This window comes from Onychostoma macrolepis, chromosome 01 (assembly GCF_012432095.1).
Source record: "Onychostoma macrolepis isolate SWU-2019 chromosome 01, ASM1243209v1, whole genome shotgun sequence".
Taxonomy (NCBI): Eukaryota; Metazoa; Chordata; class Actinopteri; order Cypriniformes; family Cyprinidae; genus Onychostoma; species Onychostoma macrolepis.
Genome location: NC_081155.1, coordinates 18,358,487 through 18,383,418, shown reverse-complemented (window position 1 = coordinate 18,383,418; position 24,932 = coordinate 18,358,487). Strand labels below are relative to the sequence as shown.

Sequence of the window (24,932 nt, the reverse complement as noted above, 5' to 3'; positions counted from 1 at the left end):
AATAAATACTTGATCAAATAAAAAGTCTCTTTTTCTTATTATATGTTGGAAAAGAGCAAGCAGTAGGTTATTTAATCACATTTTGCACACATGGGGTTTGGAATGACAGAGTAAGTACAGCGAATTATTCATTTTTGAGTCTCCTAAATTTCATTTTTACTTTCATTTTCAGTTTTAAAAACTGGTCTGGAGAAACATTAACTTGTGGGATTCATTCATCAACAACTTTTTTGCCTTGCTTAAACTTTACATCTATATTTTAAATGTACTCTACTAGAGTGCCGATGTCCTTTGTCCTAGTGCTCCAGAATACTGACAATTTGGGACACAACATTCGACAGACATCATGAGCAGCTGTGGGTTGCTACACAATGAGGGGCGAAGGACCTCTGATCCAACATAAAGACGTGTCAACCATTAAACCAGTCAAATCTCAATAAATAATTCATTCGTCCCACAGTTTGAGTTACAAGTGACTTGCATCATTGTTCTTCAATTCCCTTTTGGCTTTCTTGTGAGTAATATAAAAAGAAGTTCCCTCTTAAAGTGGGATCAAACAATATGTGAAGGGGGAAAGGCCTCTAGGTTTTTCGGGGTTTAGATGTGATCTGTTTTCTTGTATTCTGCCTACCAGTAGTTTCAACATCAGTCCCACTAACTGACTAATGAGCAAATTGAAGACGAAGAAAAGACAGCCACCACTGTTTCAGCCACTCTGAACAGCAGTGGCACTAACTATTGATTGAGATGTACTATTGATTCAATCAGCTAAGTAACTTATCGCAAACTGGCAAAGTCTTCTTTCTTATGTGTTTTAATGATGATCCCAGTGGATAGAGATTTCACATAGACATAAAAGTAGGAGAGTACATTTGGACGCAAACCCATCTTGGTTTGATTAGCAGGATACAATCCTTGACAAATAACTGGTATTTTCATTTCACTTCTACTCCGGGAGCTGTACTATTTTCAAACCTTAAAAGCAGCCACCAGCACATGGCGACTGCAATGACTTTTATATATTGTGATTCATTTTTGGGGTGGGGGGTGTTTCAGAGAATCAATATACAAGTAAGAATAAGCAGGATCTCTATTTACAATTATCACTCTGTTCCAAACCATCTCCAAGCTCAGCTTGACGTTATTTACTGATAACACACTGTTCAATATTTCTTGAGGTTCCCATGGAGGAAGTATGCATCTCAGAAAATGTCATTTTGCAACAAAAAGACAAGTGTTTGTAAGTCATATTGAACCAGAAACATTCACAGTCTTGGTAAATAGTACTTTAATAATACTAATAGATAATACTTTAATAATTTGCTTTAGCTTTATTACAGTAACAATATAAAAGCCAAATAGTTACTTATGGATAATTTCACTCTCACTTTTTTTTTTTTTTTTTTTACAGAGAATAAATAGTTCTTTATATTGGACCATCATATGACCTCTCAGTTGAGAACCCTGGCTCTGTATGACAAGGTCATAACCCACAACAATATTTTCAAATGAAATGTGCTCAGCGTGCTGTTTTGTTATTTATCTCACAACCCACTGGGGTAATAAGCACAATAAAAGCCCCACATGTGAATAGCAAGGACCTCGTGAGGTTTTCTAACTTGTATGATACTCACTCTTATCATAAGGACTGCTTTCCTGATGTCACGCACTCCATCGTAAACGAGGCGAGAGGCGTCAATGAACTCGTTCTCTTCGAATGGCTGTGGGGGGCTGGTGCTAAGAGCCTCGATGGCGACCTCAACCTGCTCTGCAAAGCGTGGCATCACTAGTGAAAAAGAAGGATGTAGAGGATCGAGTTGAGCGAGAGGCTGAGAAAAGGCGAAAAACAGAAAGACAGATACATAGAAAAAACATTTTCAAAAAAAGGATTACATACATCCCTCAAAAGCCAGCCTTCCCCTCAGGTGCCAAACATATCAGAGTAAAGACATGGTGAGAGGTGAGAAAAAATGGAGAATATGTGATCTTAAGAAGCTAAGTGTCGAAATTCAGGCAGGCACATCTATTTCTGCCGTCTCCTCCCTGTCAGTCAGGCCCGAGGACATCAGCAGGAGAGGAAGATGAGAAAATGTCACCCTGAAAATATGTGGAAGGGGCACCCTACGTTTGCCAATTAACCACTTCACCTTGCTGGGAACACATGACCATCAGTGAGCCGAGGCATTGCGACTCTATAAAAGGCCACAGTGATACCACATCACCCCAAGCGGGCAGACAAAGAATAAAAAAAAATCTCAATCGCTCTCATTGCTCTCCACTTTACCCTCCTTCAATTCACCCTCCGTCTTGTTCCTCAGTAATGGGCACTAAATGCTAGCTGCAGTAAGGAATTGTTTGACGAAGACAAGAGCCGAGTACGAACAATGTTGACAGACATTGATTGAGTGCAGCTTGAGGGCTGGGAAAGGTTTACTAATGCGATGTTAGTTTGATCTGTTTTTATGATGAGCCATATTTCAGCGTTTACACTGAACAAATGTGTTTGGACCACTTACCCATGGTGTAACCATTTTGACAAAATACTTACTGTACGGCTAATGCTGCATTGTGACAGTGAATGAAGACTTTTAAGTAAATTTAATTTCTGTGAAATGTCAATATAAAATGTTAATAGCATTTTAGATGGATCTGACTACCTTATTATGAATCCTAAGCTTTAAACCTTGACGACTCAAGAGTAAATAATAGAGTTGATGATTTTATGTCTCCAGTTGGATTGTACTAAACAAGTACGTTCCTTTGTGCTCTGCAGCTCGCCGATTTCACACTCAACTTCTGGACCTGACACTGAATGACCTGCCTGCATACTTGGCGAGGAAGGGGGTAATATCCAAAGTGAAGGAAAGATCTTGCGTTTCCATGGCAATATCACTGGTGGAGAGAGACTGTATTGTGATCTAACCCTGACGTCAAGTCATGCTCATATCAACGCCCGGGACCACTTGGTGGATGATGAAAAAAAGATGGGCACAGTAAAAAGCCTTGTATTAAACCCTTGAGCAAGCTCCAAAGCGATGCTCTTAAAATATTCAACAAATGTATCAAGGAGGGGAAGTCTCTAGATTTTTAAAAGCCAGTAAGTAGGATATTATGACCCAAGATACACTTCTCCGTGGGGAAGGTGGGTCTTATGAGGACACTCCTGTGATCTAGCCATCTAACCAAATCAAAGCCCAGAGAGCCATTCAAAATAATAGCGGACGTGGATCTCCAGTAAAAGACCGGCCTTTTTCATGATGGTTTTGATTACAGGCATTCGTCTTGAGTTTGACTTTAAAAGGAGACCAATATGGGATCCTCTCTGACAGCCATTTTGCCTATTTGCCTTCTTAAATGTTCAGATTTGAATTTCAAATGAACACATAAGAAATACAAAATTATGCAAAACATACAAAAAGGTGCGGTAAAGGCTCTTTATTTGATTTGCTTTCTTCTTTCTAACCCCATCTTGCTTTAACACATATTTAATTCATTTTAATCCACTTATTGGAGAGGCGTAAAATGAGCTTTGGGGAATTTTGCTGTGACTTTTAAATAGAAATATTTAAATGTTCTTCAAGCCATTAATGAGTAAAGTTGCTGCTAGTGAGGAGCAAATTTAACTCAGACCAGTGAGAAATGATGAAAGGAGCTAATAAAAACCATGTTGGAAGGGATTATTTTCTTAAAGTGTTTAACTCCAGATAAAGCAAGCAGTCAGATCTGTTCTATGAGTCTTCAAATGGTGTTTTTGCAAAAGCATTTTGAGATATTGCGCAATGTTGAGGTGAATTACATAAAAAATGCTCAAACTGGCTTTTTCTGTTTGAGAGGCTGAGGTCAGACCAGCCTAATGGGCTCAAAACGAAATACTTGAAAACGCAATGAGACATTCCTAATGCTAATAGGTCTTACAAAACACTCCAAGTAATTCGAAATGAAGAACAAATTCCTACGACAACAGTGAGGTCACTTGTACTTTGGTTTCATTTACATTTTGGTCCTTAGGCTGTAGAATTAGTTAGCACTGCCCTTTCTTCAGGATCTGCATTTCTTTCTTCCGTTTTCATTTTCAAAAATAAACTCATTGTAGTAGGCAGGCACTGACTAATTCTATTATCCTTGTTGATTTTGCATGCGCTGCCTCCTGCATCTCACCGTACAGACTCTTGGGTCGTGACATGCTGAGGAAAAAGATTTCGTGGGGTCATTTGGCTGTATGAAATTATTGCTGTTTTTGGTACCTGAGCAAACATGGCCTTCAACCTGTCAGTGAAACACTATATTTGCCATAAAAATCATGTGTGAGTCTGTGTGTGTGTTAGATGGAGAGCAGTGATTAGGTGGCCATATTTCATCTCTGCATGGCCACCCTTTGGCATGAGCCCTACTCACTCTGCCATACTCATGACAGTATTGCTACTGCTGCCTTCTACTTGGCACTATTACATCAGCCATATTTCTCATTTTTAATCTACTGGGGGCCTGAGCATAACCTTAATGATAGGGTAATTTTTCCCGCATGAAGATTACGTTGGATCGGGAAGAGGGTGGAAAGGATAAAGAGAGAGGGGAAAGTCATCACAGCTTTGCTATTAGACTATTGATTTTCAAGCTCAAGGACACGATTCAAGATTCGCGAGCACTGTGTGCTGAAGGTGCTTTAGCGGTGTATCTTTAGAGCTTTGGACCAGCTGGACTTTTGTTATATTTATACTGCCTTTTGGGAAAAAAAAGGAAAAAAAAAGGATAAAGTTTAGTATGTTCTAATTAGGCTAAATGATGTCCATCTCCCGATAAGGAACTAAACCAAAAAGTTGAAGAAATTGATAGGAACCTGTCAAGACACTTTTGAGGAAATTGAACTGCTAGTTTTTACTAACTTTTAAAAGCGATAGCCTGACCTTGTTTTGTGAGGGATTGAAATAAAAAAAAAAAAACTGTCATGACATAAAACTATAGTCAAGTCAAGTCACTATTATTTGTATAGCGCTTTTAACAATGCAAATTGTGTCAAAGTAGCTTTACATCAGCTTGATATAAATCTGGGTGGCTTTATATCAGCTTTACAGTATTTGGACGGGGAAATAGTTTGTCGAAATATATAGACCAGTACCTGCTGATTTACTCCAATTGCCCACTGGAACACTATGCCTGTGCATTTTCTCCATTATTCAACTAATAAAGCCACTTAGTTGAGTGGCAAACATCTTAACTAAATGGAAAACATGTTCAGATGCTATTCACTTCTAATATGCTAATTCGCTAAGCCCCCACCCCAATGATACGTCTGGCCTAAACCTGCAAATTTTCAAAAATTCATTGACATTTTGCATGCCAAGTCTTGTGCAATAATGAAAGGTCTAGAATCAATGCTGCGATGCTTTATGGTTCAATTCCATTTATGCAGTGGCACCATGGCTGTCACTTAAATTCACGGGGCATGAGACTAAATTTTTATGGGTGGCCCTCCCTCCCCTGGGCCTAATGAGCAGGCTATATTACAGAGGAACTCAGTGGGTCCCTCTTGTCAAAGGGCCTGGAACAAATTCCCCAGTTGCCCCTTTCCCTGATGACAGCCCTGGATGGCACCATCATCCAAACACCAAGACAGAAACAGTGAAATCAAATGAATAGTACCACCTCATCAAAGTGAATACAGACTAGATGAGAGCCAGTCTGGGCGTCCAGCCCTTTCAAAATTCAATTATCACTCTCAATCGAGCATGCAGATATTTCTCTTGGTTTTGCTGAAGCAACTAGCAGAACAGTTTCTCATTCAAGCTGAGTGAGCATTAACTGTTCAACTTGTGATTTCTGGAAAAGAGTGTGCTTTTGTATATAAAAAAGACAAAGGTAGGCGGTATATTTTCAACTGACTGAAGGCAGTAATGAAATGCTAGTTGTTGGTTCTCATTAAGTCTATAATAGGCCCTGATCAAGAGTCAGATGAAACACAGGTTGAATTAAATAAAATGTTTCATACTTTTCAGCGGATAAGTGACATGCAGTACATGTGACTCATCGTGCTGCGGTGTAACATAGATGTGGTATCAACTCTCCAGCTCTCCATACCCACCAACGTGGATTATTAGAGGAAAGCTCAATTCAAGATTTGAATGATATGCTACACAAAAAATGAGAGCATTCACTAAGAATGAATTGCACCAACTGACAGTGCAATAAGAATTATGTAAATCAGGATACAGTGCAAACGTGCCAAAACAATCTGATCTGAATGTGGCTGAATTTCTGACCTTCTGATTAGCAGATAAGGTCTAATCACCAGACCACTCATTATCACATAACTTTGAATTTAATACTATTAATTTAATACTATTTTTGATAGGGAAATCTAAATGCTTCATTTAAATATTCTAGTGATGTGAAGGAACAAAAAACTTTAAGAATGTAAGATGATGAGAAGAACCAGGGAGGATCAATTTGGACTCATTACGAATCCATTTATACCTTCAGTTGGTCAGATGTCACAAATATTCATTGTTTTTTTTTTTTTTTGTGCTTACCTGTCAAACTAGATGTAATAATATGATTAAAGCGGTAATTTTATAATACAAATATTGCAGTTTCAACCCTGAAAGCAGGACTGCTATTTTCTTCCTCTCATATTTCGCTCGCTCTTCTAAACAAAGCCGGCTGTCAAAATAGTCTAATGTAATGTTTTAGACACAACAAGGGAGGGAGGACAAAGCGCCGCCGCCAAAATAATATTTTGAGTGCTCATTTTCTAGCCACCCTCCATTTGTTGATTCCGAACAATCGTAGAAGTGCATTTAGACGGAACAACTACATCAAAAAATGTCAGGCAAGATGTTTCCCACACATTAACACCTAAGATAGCAGGCTTTTTTGCTTCCTGTCAGATATTGTGTCTTGAAAGCACTGGGAAGGCTATGCACAAATCTCTGCATTACTTGGTATGTTTTGGCCCTTGGCCTTGTCTGTCAGTGTCTAAATTGCTGCCTCCTGAAAGCTGGCACTAGACTGTCAAAGGTGGAAGGGTTGGGGGAAAACAGATGAAAAATGAATGAGCAAAAGATGAGTGCCAGAGGAGGAAACAGGTGGTATCTCCGGCCTCACCATCTTTGCTCGTCTGTCTACCACTCTCTCCTCTAACTTCCTTCTTCCAAGAGCTTCCTGGTCTCTTCTGTCCATCTGTCCCCATCTATACCATAAGTTCATGCCTTAGTGAGCATGAGACAAGATCAGGACCCAGGTGCATGAGTGATCTTTGTTCTCACCGGTCTCAGAGAGGAGCTTGATTGACTCGAGAACACGCTCAGTGTAGACGCCAGGTTCATAGTTCTCCATCTCAGCATTAATAATGTGAACCACACGAGCGGCTCGGCCCCGGATCGCCCCTGCTGTCCTGTCCAGCGTGTCCACATCCCCCTCCTGCAGGGCGATCACACACTTATTCACATCCTCCAGAATGTGGTTCTCTGAGGAGAGATGAGATAAAAAAGAGGATACACATTCAAGCATTACTGTTGTCCAATAAATATAGTCACTTTTAGAATTTGAAATTTTTTTAATGCATTGGAGATAAATTCTAACAAAAAGCTGACCTAGCATAAAAAGTAGCAGGGGTGGGGGTTTACAGCATGTGCTCTAACCGCTCCAACATTCTTGCAAGACAACAGACCAACAGCTTTCAAAATGCACCTCTGGGTGGACCTAAAGATTAGTTGTTATTTGTCTCTTATTCTGATAAGATCCTTTAAGTAGCTTAGAAAAAAAAGAAGAAAAAAAAAGAAAAACTTTGTTTATCTTCTCATTTCTTTCTGGCAACAGGTCAAAAGAGCACTGCCTTAACTGATCTATAAGCTGATCTGTTTAGATTTGGATAAAGCAGTGCAGGTGAAGAACAATACATTTTCTTGTGTGAAGGCTTTTAAATGAAGCACAACATGTTTGAAATTAGGCTCGGCTAAACCATAAAATAAATAAATAAATAAAAATGAATGAATAAATGAATAAATGAAAAATGAATGAATAAATGAATGAATGAATAAAATTAGGTTGTATGATTTATAAATAAATTCAGGTTATTTTTAAGAGACTTGAGAAAAACCTCGGCTATTCAGTTGTTCTGATACAACATATCTACTTTACACATTTCCTATTTCTTATCAAAGTATTGATGATACCTCTGCTTTTTCAAGACACTCTGTTTACAACTTTCCTGTGAAAGAAATTACATACAATTGATTTTTTTTTTTTTTTTTTTTGCAAGCAGAACAAAATCAATTATATCTGAATTTTACAAGAGCACATACAGGGCTCAACAATAAGAATGGCCCAAGGCCAGTGTGAGAGCATTTCAGGCCAGCTGACAGATCTGTCACATGCCATATTGGCCCAGTGCTGCATTGTAAATACATACTGCATTGACTGATCATATATAAACTTTTTGTCACTAAAGGTATGTAGTTGCATAGATGTAAGCTAGGCCATAAAACTCTCAAGGTGTACTATACAAAATGCAGTCCATGTCAGCTATCCAAATATTTTCTTTCTGAGACATACAATAATATGTTGCTAAAAAATTATATTTCTTTTGTGTCCAGTGAAAATGTTGGCAGGGCAAGTGCTAATCTCAAATACTGGCCTGGCCAGGGCAGCATTTCGAGAATAATAATAATATAAAAATCCTTATTGTTGAGTCCTGACATGTTTTATTCACAGGTTTGCAGGAGAATATTTCCAAACTGGAATGCACTACACCAGTTTCTGGACAACAGGCGGTGGGCTGCATACCAACATTGCCTCCTGCTTCATACAGCCCACATAGACCTGTCAGATATACAAAAGATCTGGCCTACAACATCCAGGATTGCATTCATTCATTTGCTGTGTATTTAGTATTGACTTATTATAATCTCTGCCTTGAAATCCCTGGCTATAGTATGAGTATACAGTATTAATTCTAATAGTTTTTGTGCAGGATCCTGCTACACTTCAGCCAGCAAAATATGGCAAAAAAAGAGAAGTGGATGGAGAGGAGAGCTAGTTTTTTCAGAGGTGGGAGGTGAGACTGTGAAGTTGGCATGCCTCATTTGCAAAGAAAAAACTGTGAGAATTATAGAATTCAATTTATACAGTAATTACAAGATGAAACACTTAAGTTAAACATGATTATATTGCCTACATGATTAAATGGGTGAACTATTAGAGAAAACCTCTCCATACATATTCACAGCATACATTATATTATATATACTGTATGTAAATAGCGAGAAAGGTGTTTATTTTTTATTTTTTTTATGCAGTTCTGTATATTACCGTTAAAAGCCATATATAGTTTCGAGTCCAATACTCAGTTGAAACTTCATAGAAAGAATAACTGGAACCAAAGTGTATGTCCATTGCAAATACAATAATCTTTTTCCATGAATGCAAAACAAGAAGACTTAGAGCTGTGGACAAAATAACAATACAGCGTTAACACTGTTTCAAAGCAAGGCTACACATGCAAAGGGTCATAACTGTTCATATTTATGTTGAATTATATGGCCATTTACACTTCTTATTGGATGGACATTCCCATTCAAGATAATGGGATCTTGATGGTGGAGGCAGCTGACATTTTAGGGCGTCCATTATAAAGAGGGATAAATAGACATGGCTATATTCTACTGCTGTACTCAGGGTGGAGAGTTTAGATGTCTAGAGGAGGATGATGGATGCTCACATCTATGCTTACAAAGCTCTTACAATGTTTTAACAGTATGGATAGAATGGCTGCTTGTTGTCCTGTTCACCACCAGGCAGTAAGTACTCAATGGTGGTCTCACAAAAACAGAGTATAGCAATCTGTTTCCATTTTACCTGATACAGACAGGAAGTCATCAACTGAAGTAATGTCATCAACGGCCTCTGTCAGGATGCGTACTTGCTTCTCCCACTGGTCCTTGAAAACATCCATGTTGTCCTGAGCAACCTTGCTTTGAGGGCGTGCGGCCAAGGTCAGGGCTGCATTGATTACCTGTGAGAAGGAAAAACGTATGATTCTGAACCTTACCTAAATCTAAGAAAAAACTACAAAACTAATTGTAGAGTCAGGCCGCAAACAAATGGTATAAACACAAGAGGGAATCCAAGTCTTTTTTTTTTTTTAATTAACCAGACATTTTATCAAACCATGCTTTTACAACTTTGACTCATATGACGTTTTGTAAAATCTTAACTAGAGTCAAATTTGTCTCTGCCAAATGCTCTTAGTTGTCTGAGAGGAAACAACTTTGAACAACTCACAATTACTTCCACAGTTTTCTAGGGTAGCTTCACTTGCAGAGGGTCAGTTTATTAGAGTCGGAATGTGAGATCTGTTAGAAGGAATTACTGTGAAAATGCTTCATGAATCTTAATACTTCAATTAAACTGAAACCTGTCATTCCAGTTCAACCTTACACATAACCAATTTACTCCATGGTCAGTCTAGATTTCTTTCTGACACTTATTATGAAGAACTGATTAGTGCATGTTACTCCAAAAAGATTTCTGAATGCCTCAACTTGGCTGACGTCATTAGTCTTTTTCATTTTGGAGACAACTTTTCACAATTCAATGAATTTTCAGTGGATAAAATCAAATTGATCTACATTTCTTATAAATAGATCATAAAAAAATAAAGGCTTTGCCAATGCCATTTTATACTGACTTTGAACAGACCATATTCCTCTAATACACATTCCTCTAAATGATTATCACTGTTCATGTTGTCTTTTAAAAAATGGTGTAACGTAACCATGCCTTTTTTATGTTTCCATTGGATTTTTCCTCTGACTGATTCCTCACATTTCTTTTTTTCATTTTTTTTCTGAATGGGTTACGAACAGCTTTCATGTTGACTTTGAATAGCTATATATATATATATATATATATATATATAAAAAATCTAATGTGAGTCATATTTTAATAATTATGACAGGTCTGGATATGTGCTTGGCTATGCTCTTCTCCATCATTTGAGGAATAACTGCTGCCATCATCAGTAAAAAATGTTCACCAGCATCTCTTCTAAAGGAAATTCTGTGCTTTCCGTGGCTGGTTATAGTGCAGTGGTTGCTGCAGCGGGCAAATAGTGCTATATGAAATAAATAATTTTGCAAATAAGGTGCATTACAGTGAATAAGTATAGAGCTTATAATATGACAAAACTATTTGAATTTAAATTGTGTACATTTTAATTATTCACAAATGTCATTTAAAAAAACTGAATATTATGTGGCATTTAACATAGTTCTGAATTTGATTTTGATTTTTTTTTTAACTTGAATATTGAACATTTGAAATTTAACACAACTAGTTTTTTAGTAGACATGTATTTTCAAACAGCAGATTTTTTGTTCTGAATTCTTAGACTGAAAATATCCAGTTTTTAAAAATACAGCTTCAAGTTTTCAAGATGAAGAAGAAATTTGGAACATCAAATTCAATATTTAAAATTCAAAGCGCAGAAATTCAGATCGTACAGAAAGTAGGTCAGAGGTCATCCACAGGGAAGAGTAGTCGAACGAATCATTTACTGCGACCAGGAGGGGACATGTTCGGTTCACTTAGGCTAGTTTTGCTGTGGCCACGACATATTAAAATGTAATACATGTCAAATTTAGTTATTTGTTATTTGCTATTTATCATTTCATGGGACAGATTAACTCTGACATTTTACACAAAATTGTATTTTTACCTGGCAAACCAACTCGTACACGCATGCTCTGGATTTTTTTTCTTTATTTATATTTCTGTAAAAGATTTTTGGTGGATCATCCAACGGGAATTCTATTACATTTTACATCTTCATCATGTTTTCAACACTACCTACATGAGCTCAGTGAAATGTTCTATTGGTTGTTAATAATCAACAATAATCAGCCCGGTAATTGGTTAAAGCCGACAAAAAGATTTTTTATTTTATTTTTAGCAACATAAAAAAAAAAATCAGTTGTGTTAAATTTCAAATGTTCAATATTCAAGTTAAAAAAAAAAAAAATCGAATTCAGAACTGTGTTAAATGCCACATAATATTCAGTTTTGTTAAATGACACTTGTCAATAATTCAAATTTACACAATTCAAATTCAAATAGTTTTATATTATAAGCTCCACAAATAAGTGGTACAATGTGTTAAGTGAATTACTATTTGTCAGCACCGAATAAAACTGCTGCAAGAGGTTATAGAAACCTGAATAGTGGATGGATAGCAAAGGTTCAGGCCATTTACCTGAGGACACAGGCTATCGATCTGTGTAGCAGCCATGCGCACTAACTTCACCCCCTCCTCGTTGTTGGAGATGGAACAGGCGAGGTTGGCCACCTGAAAAAAGAGGGAGAGAGCAATATTAGGGCGTCGTTTGTACATTGAGGTTAAAGTATAAAGTGACTTTGTGGTTCTGGCTGCCAGATTTCTGTAAATCAGGCAGGTTAGACTAGCATTTGGACAGGGGCAAATAAAGCTCCCGAGCAGAGTGCACACATATACAAACACACAGTCATTTTTGCTGTTCATGTTTGAAGCTATCAGTGCTGTGTGCAATGGATAAGGATTTAATGCTTGGCTTGAGAAGGCAATGTCAGGGCAAAATATGTACAGAGAGTTAGGGCTCATTCAAGTGTTAGATTGGTATTTGTTATTTCCCAGCGTGAAGAACATGATTTGTGGGTCCCTCATCCCCTCTGCTCCTCCAGCCCCAAATCATCCCGCCTTGCTCTCTCTTTTACTATTTTAAAAATAGCGTCTATTTGAATAATTGACATCACACACTGTAATTTGAATTTTTACCAGCCAATCTCCTGGACATATTAGAGGCTGCCTCTTCATGTTCTCCTCTGAAACGATAGAAGGACAGTGGTCTGTTCACGCGCTATAGAGTCTCCCATTGCGAAAACACAATTACACCGAAAATGTCAGTGGACACGGAGAGGGGTCCTAATTGGAGGTTGCCATGTTTCTGTTATTCACTCATAATGTCGATTTTTCCATCTGAAATTTCCACCACTAGCACTTTGGGTTTATTATCAAACTTCACGCGCACATGTAAATCATTAGGCCAGTTTACCAAGGAAAAAAAAAAAAGAAAAAAAAAAAGTGTAATTAAACTACCAGATGGCTCCTCTATGCGCAATACCTCCTTGTCTAATTTCTGCCTGCCTGCAGCCCTCAGGTTACCCATCATGCAGTGCATCTGGCAACGCCGGATCGGTGCATACACGTGAATACACGTCTGCGATGAGAAAAGGTCTCTCTCTCGTGTTTGCTCACTTCCATCATCAGAAAAGCATCTGCGGAGGGAGTGCTGGCCAGATTGGATGCTAAAAACCTGGCTGCCTCCCCCTCCCCTCCTGCCAAAAATGTCGGATACGACAGAAAACGCCGGAATATTGCCCAGAAAGTTTATAATTTGGTGACACGTCAGACCTCGATGAAAGGCGCTAATAGGCGTGTCAGTCCCGTTTTGATAACAATCCAGAATTGGTGTTCCAAGCATCTCGTCCTCTGCTGGTAAATCAGATTACACAGCAGTCACGAGTAAGGATTTTGACGTTGCTAAAGTGACATATGCCTGCTGGCAAATGCAATACGACTGAAGCCATATCAGCGGGCTTCTCTTCTTTTTTTAAGGTAAATCGAGGCAAATCAAATCTGTGTTAGAAGATTCTTGCTTACGGCCCTTTTCTCCTGTTTACCCCTGACAGATCTGAATGCTTTGATGGATCGCTCTTGCGTTCAAGTGTGTGCTTGCATGTGTGTGTGTTTAGCTGCTGCTAAAGTGTAAAGACTGAAATACTTGAGGGTTGCACATGATGATGTGTGCATAAGAGTACCAGTGGGAAGAAAAAAATAAATAAAAAGATTCCTTCTAAAATGATTCTCGATTGATTCATTCTTTTTAATGCAGCATAAATACAACATGTGTTTACAGATCCCATTCGAAAGCCACAATATACCACATGCTTGAAAGCTGAATTGAATCTCTCTGAATTATGTAGTGCGTAAAATTCCCACCCTTATACGAGAGAAAATAGTCTCTTTTCCATTGATATGATCCCCTTAATGAGTCATTCTCTCAGAAAAAATAAAATAAAAATTATATATATATATTTTTTTTTTTTTTTACAAAAGCTGTTACTGGGATGGTACCCATTCAAAAAGTATTTTATTTTTTATTTTTTAATGATCTGAGAGTGTCATTCCCAACTGTCAGGTCCAGCTTGCAATTTACAGGTGGAGTCGGGCCTAAATGGAAGCGGGCACCAGTTCCGCCACCTTGTCGGTGGAAAAAAGGGCACAAGACAGCAGCACAAAGGGCCAGATGGGAAGGTAGGGGGTTGTTTTATACACCAGGCTGGCAGTGTAAAACTCACAGCATTTGCAGGAAATAATATCCTGTCATGTAGTTGGGCTGTTGCTTCCCTTGGTCCTCACTAGTCCTTCATGGTCTGAACACACAGTCAAACCAGCAGCAGCTCCTGGACGGCAGCCAGAACTGGCCGATGCTCCAGCACTCAATTCTCAGAGCTGGATACCAGCCAAGACACAGTGTCCGGCCAAAACTACTAATTGCAATTATCTAAAGAACCACTCCTCCTTTGTGAGTCCTTTTTATTTTCTCAAAGAGAAGACCCCTGTTAGGTAGCCAAGGATGTCAAAATAATAAATCAAAAAATCATGAGTTTCATGCTAGGTTGAGACAAGCGTGTGTGCGTATGCCCTTGCATGTTAGATTATTTCAGAGAAAGAGACAGCATCGTAACCGTGTTTTCTCTCTGACCGACCATTATGTGTTGTCTAGTTAGAACTTTATAAAAGAACTATTAATTTCTGAGCGTTTCATTTGGACATCCACATCCAGTGCATCGGCCATACCCTTGAATAGTTCTTAAACAAAATAAATAAATAAATGGAATGAATGAATCCTCCAAAAAGTTTGTTCCAAAATATGCTATTTTGGCATATTAAAAAGCAGCATAACATGTACCCACTAGGGAGAAGGCAATGCCAGAATAAGTATTGTTACTGTTAATTCAAAACTAAAATTAATACTATTAAAACAATTTGTGTTAATTAAAATAAATCTGAAATTAAATATAAATATTAGATGAAAAACGTTGTTTCCTTTGCAACTAACTGAAATAGTGTAAAGTGTAAATTGATGGCACACATGAAAAAAGAAATAACCAAAAGCAAAACTGAAAATATAAAAATAATGTTAATTCACAATATTAATAAAAAGTAAACAAAGTCAGAGAAATATAAATCATAAATGTACTTGTAGTTCAACCAAAGTGTTTTACTCCAATTTTTGTGGGTGCAGTGTGTTTTTAATGATTAAACACTTTTTTAATGAATGTTGTTTTGGTTTTTTTTTTTTGCATTATATTAGCAAACACTGCCGGAATCAATTTCAGGTCAAGTTTTCTGTGCACTTCACATGAGATGCATTTGGATGGCACAAAAAGTTGTTTGATATGTAGAGCATTTTGAATTGGTCATTACGAGGTTCCATTCAGGTTTCAACATACAGTATGAAGGCAGCTCACTAGCTCATAGAACAGAGTCTCTGCCTCCTCACTTTGTGGACATTAAATCAGTATTTCAGACACCTCAGCACTTCTTGCTGGAACCATTCCTGTCAAAATATAGGTATTGTTTATTGTATTTTCCTCTGGAAAGGGAAAAATTGAATGAGTGCATCTCATCTGCAGGCTGCAGTGCTCATGGACAGAATCTAAGAGAGAGAGGAAGTTGATGTCAGAAGAGAATCAGTTAAGATTGGAGCACAAGAAGGTGTTAGCCTGAGTGATTCCCCCATTCCCCAACCGTACCCCGGTCAGAGTGCAAATAAATCAGCCTGTCAGCATGGATGAAGCAGAACGGCCCACTGGGGTGGAAACAAACACAGGTCGCTAAGCGTGACCATGCGAGAGCTAACAACAAACCTCAACAGCAAAGTCCCAGATGTTTGAAAGCTGATGACCCTTGACGTGTCTACAGGGAAAGTTGGAAAGGGCCAGACAAGTTTACATTCTGGTTTAAATGCAAAGTACAGGAAAATCACAAGAAGTGCTGGACTTGTCAGAGTTGTGACCCTGAGGGTAGCATACATGCTAGCCCTGTTGAAAAAAACAGCATATGCTGGTTAGGTATCATCTGAAGCATGGCTGCTGGTTTGAATAAGCTTGCTGCTTTACATATAAATAGCTGGTTAGCATCTACAAGAGCATTTCACAGCGTGCTTTCAGAGATACTCTGAAACCCTCCACCTTCCCCAGCTCCACCTGTATAGATCTGCTACAGGTTATTATATAGGCAACTTTTGCAGCAGCAGTATGTCTTAAATACTCACAGCACCATTTCTGCGAATGTATTGGTAGTAGCAAGTTCCTGTACTTGCTTTGCAGCAACAGCAGCAATAATTTCCAACAACAGCAGCAGTAATTCAGCAGTGAAGTAGATCTATTCTGCCAAGACCAAATACATTGACATTGTCATATCATTTACCATGATAAAATCTTCTGAGAGTTGTCATGATAGAACTTTTTATTTCTGTTCCCCCTAATTCCCTATGCTCTCTATGCTTGGTGAGTGTTAAGATGAGGTCACATTTACGCAAAGTTTCAATAGGAATCAACACATGAGGGTGAAAGATTTCCCAACAGATTTTGCGTTGGGTTCAGTTGGTCATGCAAATTCGCCACACTGAACAACACATCAGCCAGTAAAGGAAGGAGTTTTCCTGTGGTCATCATAAATTAAAAAAAAGATAAAAGTTCAACAATAAACCTACAGTCACTGGACTGTATATTAAAATGTAATGGATGGAATGTGGCTGAGAAATATCCTAATAACACAGCACATCTTCTCATTTGACATCTCACGGAAGTGAATTAGCCTTTCTGGCTTCTTACACTGCCACTTCTGCCCAACATGGAAGAGCGTAATAGAGTCAAAGCTGGTGGGCCTGTCACATCTGTGGAAGCCTGAATCCCTCAATGGAGCTATATTATTAGAATCTACCTGTCCTTAGCCAGTATGCTACACTAAACGCCTCCAGCTAGCAAGCTCAACTGGGTCACATGGCTGTGGTCTGGAGCAGGTCGGCCATCAGCCAAGAGGCCTTTTTCCCCCTCAGGTTCTTCTGTTCTTCCCCTCTTCTCTCTGTCAGGTTTTCTTTTTGAGAACCTGAAAAGTCCCCATTAGAGCTAGAAGGCTCCAAACTACCTCAGTGAAATGTTAACTGTCACCAAAGTTGCGCTAAGAGGCCTGAATTTGATGTATGGGGTTGTCATAAATAGACATCATGTGGAGATAATGAGATCTGGCATGAAGGTCAATATGAAAAACTATCCCAGCCCCTTCAGAGGTTTAGCCTTGGTGAAAATGAAGGGTTTGGTGTATGCATGGGTACATTTCAGCAAAGTGTAAGTTAATGGCTTTTGAGGAGCCATTTAAAGCAAGTTTAAGATCTAAAAAGAGATGAATGGAAAATCACCATTAACAGTCTATAGGACAAACCTTGATCTCTCTCCACAAATACAACATTAAAGAAATATTATGCCTGTTCCTGGTCTATTTCATCTGATATTAATAGAAATACCACTGGTAATGTCAACATTTTTATGAATGATATTGCTGTTGTTGTTAGCATCGCTGCTGCTATTGTTTGATCCTCATAAACAGGGACTTCCCTTGTAAAAATACTATTATTAAGGATGTTATTATGTAGAATTTGACATGATCACTACATGTTTTTTTTTTTCATGAATATCATAAAAAAAATTTACTTTTTAATGTGAAAAAGTGATATTATATGGGAATACAAATGATGATGATGATAGTAATAATAATTAATATGTTTTTAAAATGTTTTTTAATGTTTTTATATGTATACTGTATATGTTTTTTATTAATTGATTGATTTATGAAATGTTAACTTTTTTGTTTTACTTAACTATGATGACACTGCATAGAACACACCCAAAAACACTGTACCCCCCCCCCCCCATGATCAACGTATAGACTGTAGTAAATGGGCAAGCTGTAACACTGAAAATAAAAGCAATATTTTGGACAAAACCGTAAAAAATATTAAAATTTAGTCATAATATGTTGGAAAACAGCAAGGTACTTTTACATTTCTGCCCATTAACAGAATAACACTCGGTTCTTTCAGCACTCTGCTGATGTTAGCTGGAAACGCTAAAAAACCAACTTCACTAGGAAATACAGGAGTTAGTGATAAGCCTCTTCAATTCAAACCCTGGGCACTGTAACAACTATCAAAAATGCCTTCAACCACATAGAAGTACATGAAGGACCGCACACACACATCGTCCCAGGTTGAGTCTTATTTGTCTCCAGAGTCTGTAATCTTAATCATGCGAGCCACAGGCCTTACTTAAGAAGTCAGTGAGCGTCCACACCACTTTCCTCGACTAAGTCACTGTGCCAAGGAGCTTATTGCCTGGGAAACCTGCAGTTTGGAGTGTGGCATAATTAAGTGCCTCACAATCAGCCAGTTGATAAACAAAGCCTGAATTGAGGCAAATAAAGTAGAGCCAACCAAATGAAAAGAGAAAGCCTGTCGAAAGCCATGTTGATTACTTTTCTTCTTACTTCAGGAAAGGAGCAGTGCTTGCCATTGTTGGCTTATATTGCTTACAAAGTGATTGACATTTGCAACTGGTAAGACCAACCACTGACACTTACTAAAATTATATTAAACTAATTTAAAGTTAAGGGGATAAATAATCCAAAAATGAAAATTCTGTCATCCGTTACGTACTCTCATGTAGTTCCAAAGTTTCTTTCTTCTTTAGAACATAAGCTGTTTTTGCCCATACAATGAAATTCAAAGCGGTACAAAACAACTTTCTGCCCATTAACTTTCAGTGTAAAAAAAAAAATTATATTAATAAATAAAAAAATACAAATAACTGGTTGAACTGTTCCTTTAATATACAAATACATATTTTTTTTTTTTTTATGATTAAAGAATATCATACAGCATGCAAAGTCAACAAAATCCTTCCTACTTCTTGCAGGAACATTTATTGACTGCAATAAAATAAACCCCTCGTGTCTTTTTCATTTGTCTGCTACTGCATTTGCATTTAGTTCTGTTGCGTCAGGACTGATTTGGGCTAGATTAGATATTGATTGCTATTCTTGTGACTGCAGCCAGTGTGTTTTTTTTAAATCAGACTCTTCCTTTCTTTCTTTCTTTCTTTTAATTTGAAACTAAGTAGGTAAGAAAAGGCAAGAAAACATATTATACATAAGACATTTTAATATCTACTGGAGGTGGGAGGAATTTTATACCAAAGTACATGTGTATATGATACACGTCATGTTTGCTGATTATTCAATAGAAAAGTGTTTCTGTTTAAAAAAAATAAAAATGACAATGTCTATTAAATAATATACTTTAACATACTGTTCTCATTCATATCAAATGAACAAGTTGGGTGTAAGTGCATAACAAATTTGAAAATATAACATTATTTAATATACATCATGTCAGTTTCACAAATTTATATTCATGTGTTTGGTGAGTACATTTCTTATGATCCAAATATTCAACATAGCTATATTTAGCTTCTTGCACATCAGAATCTGGAGAAAATATCACAAGTGCGCAGCAACCCAAGATAACATCAAACAATTCCAGAAGACTATTTTAAGGGTTCATATGAGCCACATTTCATGGAGAAGAACCAGCACTGTGAAATTTAATTTAGTTGCAATGCTGTGTGATTTTTTAGCTTTATTAATGAGTTTAACAACTGACAAGCGACCGCTAGGAATAAAAAGTCGAGGCCCAAAGCACTGCGCGGATTGGCATATAAACTCTAATAAACTCTAAATTATTTTGATGAATTCTAAATATGATTTATTTGCCAGGACATGCAGGGCTTCTGTCTGGGTACTGGCAGTTATGGTGGAGATGGGTGCCTGGAGAGTAATTTCCAGCATATAAAAATTTACTGACTTCAGTGTGGGACATGGGAAGGTAATTGAAAGCAATATAAACAATCCATAAAGCTGAGTGGGCATGCTTGACTTTGTACAAGTGGAGAGGCAAGGGGAAGGGTGGCGACTTTAATCACCGGGGGCAACGGCGGAGGTGCCGTCCAATCGGACGATGCTGATCTATTCAGGGGTAGAGAATTGAGAAGGATGGATGCCCGAGAGGGTGATAGAATGGTATGGGCCAGGTGGTTCATTGCACCCAGCTGCGGTGGCACTCAGAGATGCCCTACTGAAGTCCTAGCTAAATCATTACCAAAAGATCTCTGCTCAGTGTGAAAAGTGACTTCCCGTTCCAGCTCAAGGCTGTGTGGGCTGCTCTGCTTCAAATCAGGGGTCAGCTCTCACGGACTTATGCGCCCACAGAGAACATTTGGATTGATTGATGTTACTCTCACATCTTGCACTCGGATCCCGACATGCCTTTAAATGGGAGTAGATAATAGGTCTTCAACATAAAAAGCTCGAGAAACTTGGAAGGCACTGTGTGACTCCCCAACTTCCCAAAGTAAAAGTGGGCAGCTTTCAGCTTTCACTGAACTATCGATCCCCCCTTGTGAGGGTGCAAGCCAAGCAGTTGTGCTTGGCAGCGAAGCCCAATTATGAAAATGGAGCCAAGCTTGTTCTTTGTAATTTCTCTGTATATTTAAGAATACTCCAGGGCCACCATTTAAAACTGTTTGGAGATAAACAATGCATTTAAAAGTGTTTGGATGGGGAGAACGCTTGCTGAGTGCAAAACAGAGCAGAGAGAGACAGACCCCTTTGCACTCAGCATTAACATGTGATTTCAGTGATCAGATCACAATTGGAGATCACCTGACTATATTAAAATCCATAAGTAAATGCACCCAAGATTTTGACTGGATTACTGAATTACTTACATTTGCAAGTAGTCAGGGACAAAGGTATAAATGATACTATGTACTGTATGAAATACCTGTTGCACTTCAAATAATCATTATTTTTCAATTTGATGGACTGGTTTCTGAAATCTTTATATATTCTCTCTCTCTCTCTCTCTCTCTCTCTCTCTCTCTCTCTCACACACACACGGAAATAATTAATATATTAATATATTTATTTTTCCCAATGTGAGAGCAGAATATACAGAAAGAGCCAACAGCCCACAATAGAGCACTTAGTAAGAATAAAATATCTCTTGCAATGGAATTTCTTGAGATTTTCTCATCAAAAAACGAAAAAAATGATTTCATTTATTAAGGGAAAGAAGCTGTCCAAACCTACCTGGCCTTACGTGAAAAATTAATTGCCCCCTCCTATTAAATCATGAATGAAACTGTGATTAACCACATTATTTTAGAAAGCTGAGTTAAATTTCACTAGCCAAACCCAGGCCTGATTACTGCCAGACCTGTTGAATCAAGAAATCACTTAAATAGAACCTGTCTGACAAAGTGAAGCATGTTTAAAGAGCAACACATCATTCCACGATCTTAAGAAATTCATAAACAGATGAGAAACAAAATAGTTTACATGTGTCAGTCTGGAAAGGGTTATAAAGCCATTTCTAAGGCTTTGGGACTCCAGCAAACCATGGTCAGAGCCATTATCCACAAATGGAGAAAATTTGGCACAGTGGTGAACCTTCAGGAGTGGCCGGCCTACCAAAATTACTCCAAGAGCACAAAGACGACTCATCCAGGAGGTCATAAAAGAACACAGAACAACATCTAAAGAACTGCAGGCCTCACTTGCCTCAATTAAGGTCAGTGTTCATGATTCAACAATAAGAAAGAGACTGGGTAAAAACAGCATCCATGGGAGAGTTCCAAGGCAAAAGTCATTGCTGACCAAAAAGACCACAAAGGCTCGTCTCACATTTGCCAAAAAATATCTTGATTATCCCCAAGACTTTTGGGCAAATATTCTGTGGACTGATGCGACAAAAGTTGAACTTTTTGGAAGGTGCGTGTCCCGTTACATCTGGCATAAAAAACCAACACAGCATTTCATAAAAAGAACATCATACCAACAGTCAAACATGGTGGAGGTAGTGTGATGGTCTGAGGCTGCTTTGCAGCTTCAGAACCTGGATGACTTGCCATAATTGATGGAACCATGAATTCTGCACTCTATCAGAAAATCCTGAAGGAGAATGTCCGGCCATTAGTTTGTGACCTCAAGCTCAAGTGCACTTGGGTTATGCAGCACGACAATGATTCCAAACACAGCAGCAAGTCCACCTCTGAATGTCTCAAGAAAAACTAAATTAAGGTTTTGGAGTGGCCAAATCAAAGTCTGGACTTAAATCCAATTGAAATGCCGTGGCATGACCTTAAACAGTCCATTCATGCTCGAAAACCCTCCAATGTGGCTGAATTAAAACAATTCTGCAAAGAAGAGTGGGCCAAAATTCCTCCACAGCGATGTGAAAGACTCATTGCCAGTTATTGCAAACGCTTGATTGCAGTTGTTGCTACAAAGGGTGGCACAACCAGTTATTAGGTTTAGGGGGCAAGCACTTTTTCACACAGGGCCATGTGGATTTGGATTTTTTCCCCCCTTCATAATAAAAAAACTTCATGTTGTGTTTACTTCCGTTATCTTTGATTAATATTTAAATTTGTTTGATGATCTGAAACATTAAAGTGTGACAAACATGCAAAAAAATAAAAAATCAGGAAGGGGGCCAACACTTTTTCACACCACTGTGTATATATATATATATATATATATATATATATATTCTCATCAAAAAACTAATAAAAATGAATGATGAGAATATATATATATATATATAAGACCATAACTTCAATTTTTGTCGAAAATGAGTTATTGATATTTTTGGGACATTGAAGACATTCTTTATCATGTACATACGTATCTTGAGTCAATTTCGTTGTTTTTCCGAGAAAATAATGGGTCGTCTCAACCATAACTTCAAAAAGCCCCGGAGAAACCAAGGCAGAACACCTTATAACACCAGTAACGGCTCTTTCACTTTGTTTGGAACGCTCAAATGTCTGTCGCATTTAAATTACGGTGTAGACAAACGAATTAGATCGCGATCTACCAAACAAAGCATACTCCAAATAACAAAGCACTGTAAAGACTAGACACCGTGGCAGCAATACATAATCGTGAATAACCTTTAAAGATTTTTTTTTCTTTTTTCGTTTTTGTAGTGCAGATTATTCACCAGGCTGTCACTTCTAGTTGGATGCGTGTGTACTTGAATGCCATAGCATGTAGCATGATCAACCATAAAATCAGTAGCCTAACAGTTCACGATTAAATCCATATCCTACCTTTTCTTGTAACCCGATAAAATCAATCCATGGCGCTGAACGTCGTCAGAGATGTTTAATCCACACGCATTTCTGAGCATGCCTGCTTGCTGACGTTCACATAAATCCACAAGTCGTTCTTTTAGGTTAGGCTATTTCATTCAAGTCAATATAAGCAATTATGCTATGTCTAGCATTCCTTTTTTCTGTTACTGAGCATAGCAATAAATTGGTTGCAAAAATAAATTGGTTGCAACCAACAATTAATTGGTTGCAAAATGGTATCCACTCACAATCACATTTAACTTTTAGTCGGCTTGTTACGGTAAAAAAAATAAAAAAAAATAATAAAAAAATAATAGTCACATTACAAGCAACAGGGATGACTGCAAGCTTGAGAATACTGTCAATCAAAGCTGATTCAAACACTTGTGAGAGCTTCACAAGGAGTGAACTGAAGCTGGAGTCAGTGCATCAAGAGTCACCACGCTCAGACGTCTTCAGGAAAAGGGCTCCCATGCCACTTCTGAAGCAGAGACAATGTCAGAAGCGTCTTACCTGGGCTGTGGAGAAAAGAACTGGACTGTTGCTCAGTGGTCCAAAGTCCTCTTTTTAGATGAAAGTAAAGTTTGCATTTCATTTGGAAATCAAGGTCCCAGAGTCTGAAGGAAGAGTGGAGAGGCACAGAATCCATGTTGCTTGAAGTCCAGTGTGAAGTTTCCACAGTCAGTGATGATTTGGGCTGCCATGTCATCTGCTGGTGTTGGTCCACTGTGTTTTCTGAAGTCCACAGTCAACACAGCCATCTACCAGGAAATTTTAGAGCACTTCATGCTTCCTTCTGCTGACAAGCTTTATGGAGATGCTGATTTCATTTTCCAGCAGGACTTGGCACCTGCCCACACTGCCAAAGGTACCAAAAGCTGGTTCAATGACCATGGTGTTGGTGTGCTTGACTGGCCAGCAAACTCGCCTGACATGAACCCCATAGAGAATCTATGGGGTATTGTCAAGAGGAAGATGAGAGACACCAGACCCAACAATGCAGATGAGCTGAAGGCCACTGTCAAAGAAACCTGGGCTTCCATACCACCTCAGCAGTGCCACAAACTGATCACCTCCATGCCACGCCGAATTGAGGCAGTAATTAAAGCAAAAGGAGCCCCTGCCAAGTATTTAGTACATATACAGTAAATGAACATACTTTCCAGAAGGCCAAAAATTCACTAAAAATGTTTGTTTTATTGGTCTTAGTGAATTGGTGGGTTTTTGTTAAATGTGAGCCTAAATCATCACAATTAAAAGAACCAAAGACTTAAACTACTTCAGTCTGTGTGCATTGAATTTATTTAATACACGAGTTTCACAATTTGAGTTTTTGTGCTCATTTTTCCACGACATTCTAATGTATTGAGATGCACCTGTATACTGTATATACAATCTGAAATAAATGTACTTATTTGTATTTTTTTATTTAATTTAATTGTATTTATTTATCTGACATTGACATTGCAAGAACTTCTGTGGCAAAAGCTTTTTTATGTGGATTCCTGCCTTTTTCTTTATATTCTTCTCTTGTAATCTAAAAAACACAACAGGCACATCTTGCGATCTGGTCAACCCATGTA

At 38.1% G+C, this 24,932-nt stretch overlaps 1 protein-coding gene across 5 annotated transcripts in view; it reads right to left on the bottom strand.

The window, feature by feature from the left end:
* ctnna2 (catenin (cadherin-associated protein), alpha 2) overlaps window positions 1-24,932 on the bottom strand; it is a 489,293-nt gene that overhangs the window by 9,517 nt on the left and 454,844 nt on the right. For all 5 annotated transcript variants that reach the window (XM_058790056.1, XM_058790072.1, XM_058790064.1 and 2 more), the window contains 4 exons: window positions 12,248-12,340; window positions 9,853-10,009; window positions 7,263-7,463; window positions 1,635-1,786 (listed from right to left, as the gene is read on the bottom strand). In XM_058790056.1, coding sequence (XP_058646039.1) covers window positions 1,635-1,786; window positions 7,263-7,463; window positions 9,853-10,009; window positions 12,248-12,340 — 603 coding nt within the window. The remainder of the gene's footprint in view (window positions 1-1,634; window positions 1,787-7,262; window positions 7,464-9,852; window positions 10,010-12,247; window positions 12,341-24,932) is intronic.